This window comes from Sinohyriopsis cumingii, chromosome 17, assembly GCF_028554795.1.
Source record: "Sinohyriopsis cumingii isolate HCF-2022 chromosome 17, ASM2855479v2, whole genome shotgun sequence".
In the NCBI taxonomy this organism is placed as follows: Eukaryota; Metazoa; Mollusca; class Bivalvia; order Unionida; family Unionidae; genus Sinohyriopsis; species Sinohyriopsis cumingii.
The window spans coordinates 121,476,064-121,487,524 of NC_142977.1; the positions used below are offsets into that span (position 1 = coordinate 121,476,064).

The 11,461-nt window shown below is 33.3% G+C and overlaps 1 protein-coding gene across 2 annotated transcripts in view; it reads left to right on the top strand.

Moving 5' to 3' along the window:
• Positions 1-11,061, top strand: part of LOC149779780 (replication protein A 70 kDa DNA-binding subunit-like) — a 61,717-nt gene extending 50,656 nt beyond the window's left edge. For both annotated transcript variants that reach the window (XM_089940648.1, XM_089940647.1), the window contains exons 8-9: positions 3,800-3,934; positions 5,077-11,061. In XM_089940648.1, coding sequence (XP_089796774.1) covers positions 3,800-3,924 — 125 coding nt within the window. In that variant the 3' untranslated portion in view covers positions 3,925-3,934; positions 5,077-11,061. The remainder of the gene's footprint in view (positions 1-3,799; positions 3,935-5,076) is intronic.
• Positions 11,062-11,461: the final 400 nt, after the last annotated feature.

An 11,461-nucleotide genomic window follows, 5' to 3' on the forward strand; every position in this document is an offset into this window, starting at 1 on the left:
TCAGTCTTTGCACTCATTAGAGACTAGACGGTAGTGTTGATCAAACTTCTCTGAAGATCTTGTTAAATTGTTCTCAGCATAGAAACAGATTTCTCTGCATCTGCATTACTGTGAAGGAAAATCAGACATGGAGATCTGAAGAAGAAAGTAAACCTGCAGCTACAAATGACTGATTGTGCTCAGCAATGAAATTGCAGAAAAGTATTTCATCTCGTGTGACATGGTCTGTCAGTGATTTTATAAACATGTTACCTTTGAGACTGAGCTTTGCATGCCTGCAAATTGTCCAGGTGCTAGGTGGTGTTGGTATGTCAGTGATGGATGTCATACATTCCAGAATGTCTTATGTCAATATGGTGTTTTCAGTATGTACAAAGAATAAAATGCACACACTTTCTGCTTTGCTTCACAGACTCAAACTCTGTCAACCAGGTGTGCTGAAATTTAGTTTTGCTGGGCTTTGCTCACTTCACATATGTGTTCATCCTACCCTGAATTGCAGCTGCATCTTGACATTTTGCCTTCAGAAATGACTCATAGTGGTATGCTGTTTTGACTACCAATAGAATCTTGTCTGCTGTTTTGACTACCAATATAATCTTGTCTTTCATTTTATATAAGGAGTAGAAACCTACTTCAACGAAATGTTGCTGCAAATTATGAACTTGCCAGAAGTCATTAATAAAGAGGCTGGCATTCTCATTCAGTGCATTGAACTTGCCAGGAGACTTTGATAAAGAGGCTGCCATTCTTGTTCAGTGCATTGACATGCAATATATTTTGTTCTTCAGCATGCATCTCTTTGATTTGCCTAACTTCAAACAATTTGGGTTCCACTTAATGTATTTTACCTATATAAATTAGACACAGAATCCCCCACGTCATGTAATCTGAACACACTGGTCACTGAACACTGGACCTGTTGAATCTCTGCCTGATGTAGATAGAACAAATGTATGTTTATAAGTAATAGTTATGCCATGCCTGATCCAAGTTGATTTCATTTAAAATATTTACATGTTACTCAGTAAAGCATATGGGTGCATGCTGAAGTACACCTGTACATGCAGTCCTGATTATTTCATAAAGATCATTGCATTATGACATCATCAATATGCTGTCACTATTTACCAAGGTGTGTCATAGCACTATAAGCTCTCAGATAGATTTTATGGAAGATGACTAAGATTCAACTCCAGTCTATTTCTTGGATTATTCACAGATGATATTACACTAAATATAATCATTGAAAATCCAAATGTATCTGGTCGAATCCCAAACATTCAAAAATTACAGGACTAGTCCTGTCTTTGACTAGTGACCTTTAACCCAGACAAAACATAGTCAGTGTTCATAATATGAAAGCAAAACTCAAATAACCATCCTAAACTGCAGATGTCCAATAAAGATATTCAAGAAGAACTCAAACATAAACACTTAGATATTGTCTTTTGATGCTGCATGGCAGGCTCATGCCAAGCATTTGCCTTAAAAGGCCTGGGAGAAAGTAAATATTTTTAAAAATTTGAAATATTGATTGGATCACTTGTCCTTTTAATGGATGTATACGTTTTATTTGCTTCCCATATTTAACAATGCTAATTGTATCTGTGATAATTTTACTTTGCAATAAAAATAATCACTTGAAAAGGTAAACCCAGAGTGTGGCTTGGACAAATATTATATGAAGAAACAGGGTGGGATAACGTGAGTCATTGATGCTAAAGCATAAATTAATTCAGTTGTTTAAAATGTACCATGGCTTGGCTCCAAATTACTTACAAGATAAAATTCAGCCTCTTGTTGTTAATAATGATATCTACACCACTCAGTCATCAAATACTGTTCAAACTCCTTTGTGCCAAACAACACTTTATCAAAATTCATTTCTGCCTTTCACAATTCAATTGTGAAACATGTTGCTGCTTGAAATAATTATTAACCCATCCATTGCAAATTTTAAACTTTAATCTGAATTGGGACGAACATAAAATTCCTTCATATTATTTTGTTGGTGATCGAATTAATGTATCATGTTCAGCTTGAGAACCAAATGCAGTAGTTTAAATAAAGGTTTATTTCTAATAATAAGTAGTGTACAAATAGAAACAGCTAAACACTTTTTGTCAGAATGTCAGAAATATACAACTCTCAGACATTGTGCTTTTCACTTTACCGACCCAACTTACAATTAAGACATTATTATTTGGCAGTCCAATATACCAGTGAAATCAGTATGCAATTTATTGATGGCAGTGCAAACCTTAATAAATTATCAGATCAATTTTAATTTAACACACAGATCACAATCTCTCAGGTGTATTCCATCCTTATTTTTAACAATTAAATGATATTTGAAATAATTACTTATTAGAAATGTTCAAGTATACAATCTTTATATGATTTGTATATGATTTATCTACTTTAAATCATTAGACAACTATTGATTGTTAAAGTTACTCTTTAATAGGGGAGACAGTTTTGTAATTACATATTAGAATTATGTTTAAGTATACAATTTGTATATGATTTGTATACAATTTGTATATGATTTGTATACAATTTGTATATGATTTGTATATGATTTGTATACAATTTGTAAATGATTTGTATATGATTTGTACACAATTTGTATATGATTTGTATATGATTTGTATACAATTTGTATATGATTTGTATACAATTTGTATATGATTTGTATATGATTTGTATACAATTTGTATATGATTTGTATATGATTTGTGTACAATTTGTATATGATTTGTATATGATTTATCTACTTTAAATCATTAGACAACTATTGATTGTTAAAGTTACTCTGTAATGGGGAGACAGTTTTCAACATGCTTCCAGCTTTCTACTGAATCCTCATATGGATTATGTTGTTATATATGAGACATGAAAACGTTATCTTGAATACTGTTTAAACAAACTAATAATGGGGGGAGATACAAGATTTTAGTTATACCTTGTCAATATGGACCAAAGTTAGCATATTAAAATTGGGTCAAAGTCAAAGTCACTGTAGCTAAAAAAATGCAAAATTACCATTGCACGAAAATTAAATTCTCAACTATATACCTTTAATAATTTTTGGGGATAGTTTATACTTCAGGTAAGAAAACAATCCTGTTAATGTTAGCGTCAAGAGGTCAAGGGCACTCTGTGAATGAAAAATTGTTTTTTGCATAGTAACTTTAGTTCTATGCCACATACCTCAACAGGTGTTGGCGGTGGGGGGCATGCACTTAAGGTATTCAAAATGACTAGTGACGTTGAAGTCAAAAGGGCAGAGATCAAGACCATATTGACTTTAAAATAAGTTTTGCTCTAGAGGAAGTTTCATAATGAAACTTTGTGAATATTTTGCACTTACGGTAATAAGAAACCTGTAGATTTTAGAGGTTCAAGATCATGGTAAGTCTGATAGTTTCTGCAAAGTAAGTTTAGTTCGATACCGTAACCAAAGATTCAAGTCACTGAGAATCATCTGTCAATCATCTCCAGAGACAACCATGCCGTACTAATTCCAATATAGATGACTATTAAACAGTTAAACTTAGGGCAGTGTATAATGTACCAATTATGATGTTTTTTAACTTTTTAAAATGGGAGTTTGTACAGCTGCCTAACATGTCAAAACTGCCATTGACTTGAGCATTAATGCCCCCCCCCCCCAATAAAGATTTAGAGCAAGTTAATGTAATAGAATTTCTTCATTGAATAATCTTGATATGTAATCCTTTTACAGCTTTCTTCATTGTTGTTTTGATAAAAATTACATGCATTTTTTTGGCAGGTCACTTATACTTGAAGAAGATGCCAAGCACCAAAATAAAAATTAACCCTGATACACGTGAGACAGATTTGCTCCTAAGGTGGTTTGCAAGGGAAGGACATCACACTGAATTTGAGAAGATATAATTCATAAACAGTTAGTATAAACTAGGAATAGCTGTGCAAATAAGTTTTTCATTGGATAATATTAGCTGAAAGATTATTAAAACGTCTTTCTTTCACCTGTTGTCACCTCCATTGGAAATGGGTAGAATGTACGTCAATCAGTCTTTTCATTCCGTTGGAGCTATGCTGTCAAAACTTAGGGATCATGCACAGTTTCTACTATGTTCTCCAGAATTTTTTCTATAATCTGTTAGCTGCAGGAGGTGGGGGGCCATGGGTGAACTGGCTCCTCATATTTGCTTCATACATACCAGGTTTTCAAATTCTAATGTGATTCAGCCTGATGATCACTTTTTCCCAGATTGCAAAGCAATTCTGGTTTATGGATTGAGGATGCTTGTCCTGAAGTGGATGCTTTCATTTGTCCTTGTGTCAATCAGATGACACAAATGAGGTTATGGTTTTGCCTTTTGTCATTATCTCAGATGCTGTTGCTTGTAGAGTCACATCACTTGATTTATAAAAACTTTATGAGGAATAGTAAAGCCATTAGTGAAAACTTTGTCATTATGACCTATATTTCATTGTTTACAATCTTGCCACACTGCCATTGGAAGTTTTAATCTCTTTCATTATTTTTCTGGCAAAATTTGGTATACAGTGAAACTAAAACACCTTGAGACCAAATTTACTATTTGGTTTTGAGATTGATTTAGTTTACTGAGGGTTTTGCAGATTTGACAGAAACATATGGTCTTATAAGTAATAGTGTGACGAGAGAGGGAGTGGCAGAGAGAGAATGTAATTATGAGAGGACATCTGTATTGTTTTGGGTTTTTCTCATATTTAATAAAACATTTAAGCTGAACAACATATGTTCCATTTGAAAATCACACCCAGTCACATGAATAAATATTTTTTCACACAGAAGTATTGTCCTCATCTCAGGAAACATTTAAAGTTTGAGATACTTGTATAACTATTCTATTACATCCAATAGAATTATGAATGATAATCCTTATGATTCATAATGTTTCTGTGCCTAACACAGCTCAACAATATTTTCTAATTATGAAAGTTTTGGATATTTTGAGCTGAAATCTTTATAAATAAAAGTTGTAATGAAAAGGTTACAATGTTCATTTCATTTGAATTTTTTTTTTCCATTTACAGGATGAAAGATCTTGATCATGAGTTACTTCTAGTGACAGGATGTTGAATTGTGACAGGTTGTCACAGGATGTTGAATTGTGACAGGTGACAGGATGTTGAATTGTGACAGGATGTTGAATTGTGTTCATGGTCATCAGATAAACAATAAAGAGAAAATAAGAGCAGACATGGATCTTTCAATTGTTGACAGAAAAATGAAATTTTTTTGTTTATGTATAATATACATTTATCAATAATATGCTGTGCACGTTTTAAAATAAATGAAATAGTTTGTGCCTGATGAGAATATTGCTTTGATGATGATAAGAGAGAATTGTAAATGACTTAAATAAATGCATGTCTTATGAACGAAAATACAGTGGATGAATTTGTACAGATCTGCCGATGTGTTCCATGCATTTCCCCAAGACTGGCTTTGAGCTTTACTGGTCATAGTGTCCATTGTTTGATGCACAAATTTCTTATTGCTTGTTGGATGGATGGTAATAACAACATGAGGTTTAATGGAAGATTAATTTTGATATCTTGTTTTATAAAAATTTATTATTTTGGTATATCTCTCTCCTATTTCTCATGGTAAAACCATACCAATATATGTACATCCCTTCCCACGGTAGGTTGGGTTCAAATTTAAGTCTTTTAAACCTAGTTAAAATATTAGCATGTTTAATTAAAATGGGATTAGGTAGTGATAACCCCCCTCTTTCCCTCATTCTATATAAAGTTTCTTTATTTATGTAGTGTGTTTTATAATCCCATATAAAATTAATAATATCATTGTCTGTTTTTTTTAATGTGGCATTTTCTGTTTCTATAGATTTTAAAATATAATTTATGTTAGAATACATGTATATTTTGGCCACCTGGGCCTGTTCCATAATGCATAGTGGCGTTAGTGCCCAGATTATCACATTTTCTTCTGTTTTCTTTTTCATATTTTTACAATTTTCCTGTTCATCTCTTCTCCTGAAGTAGACTCCCAGTGCTTTAACTCGTTCTTTAAGGGGGGTAATCTGGGGTGGTTGCCCCACCAGTTCCCTATCTTTAGAATTTCTCTTTTATTGTGGGTGATTTTAGACCCTGAGGTTTTTCCAAATTTTTTAAATTCTTTTTCCAGATGTTTAAAGGAGTTTGGGTCTTTTATAAAGTTAGTGCAATCATCTGCATGTTGTAGCATCTTAATTTCATCCTTTATATTTGGAACTTTAATACCTTCAATTTTACTGTTAAGTCTTATTCTTATACTTAGGATCTCAATTGCTATTACGTATAATAGCATAGACAGTGGGCATCCTTGCCTCACTGATCTTTGTATGTAGAATTTTCCCGTGTTCACTACATTGACCTGTACTCTTGAGGTTATTTTGTTGTACAGGATTTTAGTCCATTTTTGAAAATTTTCTCCAAAACCAAATTTTTCCAAGACTTTTTGCACATAGTTGTGTTCTAATCTGTCAAATGCTTTTTCCTGGTCAAAAAGTACCATATCACCTTTTAGCCCACATTCTTGTATGTACACTATGATTGTTTTAATAACTTAAAATTTATTTTGTATATCCCTCCCCTTGGCCCCACATGTTTGGTTTATGTTTATAATTTTATCCATTCCCTTTGTTATTCTTTCTGCTAAAATTTTACTTAGTATTTTATAATCAGTATTTAGGAGGGAGAGGGGCCTCCAGGTTTTTAGATCTTCCCTATCTTCCTTCCCTTTATATATAAGTATTATGACCCCTTCCCTCATGCGTTCCATCATAGTATAATTTCTCAAATGAATATTATTGTATAAACCTTCCAGAATGGGCGACAGCTCACCACGGAATTTCATATATGTAGATGACACAACATTGTTGGACATCCAAAACACAAAGCATGAAGTCGAAATTTCTTAACAGAATGCCCTAAACAAACTGGAAAACTGGTGCACATGCAATGGCATGATGGTAAATACTGGTAAACTAAAATATTACTTATCTCAACACGGCAAAGAAGGACAAATCTTGATAGTGATGAACTACATCTGACATGGAAGGATAACAATTTGCAAATGGTCTGTTATGATAGACATAAATTCCTTTGTATGAGGGCCTCAAGGTAGATTGGTTTTTAGCTAATTCTGTTACCCTCTTTAAATAAGGTCATTATTATTATTATTATTATAGACTACTTGATGTTCTGGTAGATAAAAACCTATCATAGACTGAACATATCAAACATATCAGTGAAAAAAGTCATGGCTTCTCAGTAGGATAAGACATTTTCTCCCTGAAAGGCACAGAAAATTATTTTATAACAGTTACATACAACCCTATTTAGACTACTGTAATTCAGCATGGGTTAATTCAAATGATAAAACATAGCAAAGCTGGCACATCTTCAAAAAGAGCATTTGGGCTAATATCAATCCAGAAAGAAAGCAAGGAAAATGTAGCTGTTAGGTTAAATATATTACCTATTAAAGACCAAATCTTTTTGAGAAAAGCTAAATTAACTTATGTTTGAGAAAAGCCCAATTAATGTACAGGATATCCGATAATAGTGCTCCTGAATATTTATAATCACTATTCCAGTATAGGCTACCTGGTAAAACTCCCCACCTGCGATCCATGTCTACCAAACAGTATAAAATTCCCAAACCAAATAAGGAGTTATTTTTAAAAAAAAGTTTCCAATACTCTGGAACTCTGCTCTGGAATAGTATTCCAGCTGAGATTAGAAATGCCCACTCTATTTCCTTCTTCCAAACCCAATATATCCAGTGGCTTCAGAGATACAGCTAAAATAAATAAATTCCTTTGTATGAGGGCCTCAAGATAGATTAGTTCTTAGCTAATTGTATTACCCTCTTTAAATAAGGTCATTATTATATAAAAATCCATGGTGAGTCCATCTCTACCTGGGATTTTCCTTTGGTCACATTATTTATGCTGTTTAGAATTTCTTTACTTGAGATGAAATCATCACACAAGTTCTTGTGTTCTGATGATATCATCTCACAATCTATCCCTTGTAAATAATCCTGTATTACTTCGGTATTAATTTGTTGTGAAGTATATAAATTAATGTAAAACTCTTCAATGTATTTTAAAATTTCCTTCCTGTCAGTTACCCCATTTCCCTCGTTATTTTTAAGAGTTCCAACATATTTTTGACCCCCCCTTCTTAACTCCTCTCTTTTGTGCAGTCCCTTTGCTTTTTTATATATGGCAGTGAATTGTACAGCCCTTATTTACCTCCCTTTGTTTTCTTCATATAGAATCTTGTTTAGTATATCTTTTAAAATTCTTTCTCTTTCAATTATATTTACTGTTCCTAACTGCCTAATGGTTGCGTCTTTTTCTATTTTTTGTTTTTCCTTCCCTTTATTTATTTTGTATTTATATGTATATCCCCTCCTTAGTAAATTAAATTTTCTATATATGTCTACCATTTTATATTTTTTTAAAAAGAATTCGAACTCTGGTTTAAACCTTATGTTGATGTTGGTTAATTCCCCTACTCTATCTATATCTTCCCCCACTAAATTAAAATCTCCCCCAAAATTAAATTTTCCATGGTGTATTTTTCCATGTATTTAGATAAGTTTTTCAAAAATTGTTGTTTGCGGTATTTATTCATTGGCATATATACATTTAAAAAGTGAACTTCTTCCATTACAATGTGAATCAATCTTCCTTTAAAAATATCCCCCTCATTTTCCCTTTTCCAATTAACCCTCCTTTTATTTTTTATGAAAGTTGCTACCCCTCCTCTTACATCTTTTCCCTTAAAATCATTTAAAATCAAAACTCCATTCATTTTATCCTCGTATAATGCTTTTAACTCACTGGTGAAACCATTATGTGTTTCCTGTATAAACAAGACATCATTGTTGGTTTCATTGCATAGTTTTGTTAATTTTTCTTTGTTGATCCCATTTGCATTTATAGATGAAACGCGGAAGTTTTTTCCTTCCAGTTTTCATTTTTCCTTTCAGGTAGCCGCATTTTGGTTATACATGGTTATTTTTAACTTAGTTTCAAATTGAATATGTGTGTTTTTTGATTTACTCAATTTGTATTGTTTATTTGAGGGGGCACTGAATCCCCCCCCCCCAAATTCTTAGATGTTGGAGTAGTTTCTTCTGATGTAATTGTCTTCTGTCTTATCTATGCTCGTTTGGTCTTTGGTGTTTTCCGTGTCCATTTCCATTCCATTGTCGTTTTCCGTTAATAGCAATTCCGTTTTGTTTTCTGTAATGTTGTCGTTTTCGCTATTGTCATTGTCTCTGTCACTGTCTTTTGTTGTCATTTCCCTGTCTCAGTTTTTTTGTCCCTATCGTCTTGTCCTGTTTAATTTCATATATAGTTCCAGGGCTCTCTCATTCTGTGTTGCTACTGCCCCTCTCCTGTGATGAGCTTGACCTGGAGAGGGTTTTCCTTTTGCTTATTCTATTTATCCTTATTTTTGGCATTAGGGTTTTCCTTGTTTTTTATTTCAGTTAATAGCATCCCTATTTGTGTGTCGATGTCTATTTCTGTTTGGGTTTTTTTCATGCTACCTTACTAGCATTGGTTGTTGTTTTTGTCATTGCTGCCTGCTGGCATGTGCACATTCTAGGGTCATGCCCTGTTTGTTGGCATTTGGGGCACTTTCTATGGTTTTTACACCCTCTGTACCAGCTTTTTGACCTAAATCCCGTTACGTAGAAAAACGTTGGGATCTTAGGGGCATCTTCTTTGGCCACAGTGACGATACGAGCGACTGTTTTTACATTGCAAAACCCCAGACTGTAGCCGTTTTGGATTTCACTACCTTTGTTTTGAGTTTGCTCTCAATCTTGTTCATCACTTCTATTGTTTCAATTTCCACAGGAAGGCCTGAGATCGAAACATCAATCGTTTTTGGCTCTTACTCTCTGATCATGGGCGCAGTTTTGTAGATACTGACGTTGTTCCCATTAATTTCCATTTGATTTATCTCTAAAAGAGGTGTGTTGAATTCCTTAGGGTATAGAACATATTTGTTGTAGCCTGCATTTTGCAGGCCATCTATTTGTTCAATGTCTACCCCCAAGATTTTGAGGGCGGTCAGGATTTCAGCCTGCCTTGGCGTGCTTGACGTATTACCAAAGTCTAAGGTTTGACACCCCAAGGGATGGAATGCTAGAAGCACTTGGTCTTCTACCTTGGTCTTGAAATATGTGCTTAGTTTCATTCCTCCCTGTTGCATATTAAATGGCATGTTGTTTTCTGCTTCCATATTTCTGCAATAAACTCACTGTTTAATGTCTTTGCTATTGAAGGGTCTATCACTACTATTAGTCCAAAAATTTACTATATACGGTGCAATTGCTAAAGTATAAAGTAAAGGCAGTGAGCAATACCGTGAGTTGTATTCAGTGAGTTGTATTCAGTGTATACTGCCCCCACATAGGAATTCACAAATATTTGAAAATCTAATTAGATTCAATGAATAATGATGAAAATTATAAATTAAGTTTAAATATGAGCAACAAAAATACAAAAAATGATGATGTTGTATCTAATGCAATTGCTCTAGATACAAAACTATAGTACCTTTCCTTGTGCAGAATTGTCAGTTGTTAATCCTTTGTTTTAGAGTGCACCCAAAATGCATCTGCTCTCCTCGACGTACGTGCCATTGCCGACGATAAAGCAACAGATTTTACTTCTCAAGAAGGAGTATCGGGTGTTTACTTTCGACCCAGTCTGACTGAAATCTGATCTCCACTGTTATACTATATATTTTTTCCATGCAGGATGATATTTTATATTTTATATATGTTGATGGGTTCATGTGCATATGTTGCAGGCTTGATACTTTGATTTTTAAAATCACATAATTATTTAGTGTCAAGCCAGATTCTTCACATCATGTTGTATATACTGTATATATTGTACATACCAGATAGAAGGCCTCAAGGTAGATTAGTTCTGTAACTAATTGAGTTACCTTCTCTAAATAAAGTCTTTATTATTGTTATTATTGTTATTATTATTATTATTATTATTATTAATCACTACTTTGTGTCTACCATTTTGCAATACTAGTGTGTCATTATTTTAGATGCAATCCTTTAAAAAGAAGAAAATAAAAGGAGAAGGTACAAAGATGCTATATCACGCTAGCACAGTTATAGCACAAGTGTAAAACAAAAACTGTTAATAATTGTATTTAAAAAGTTTAATTTTAAGATCAGAGTTTTTATGATGTTTATGCTGAATAAGTAAAAAATATAGACAATTTCATATGGGGCTTGTTATCTTTACTTTGTCAGATTAAGTAGTGAGTGCATGATAACTGGTTTTTTCAAAACTGAATTTAACATGAGATCAAAATGGTAGACAGTAAAGGAATGGCCAGTGATGGTAGTGATGTGGAT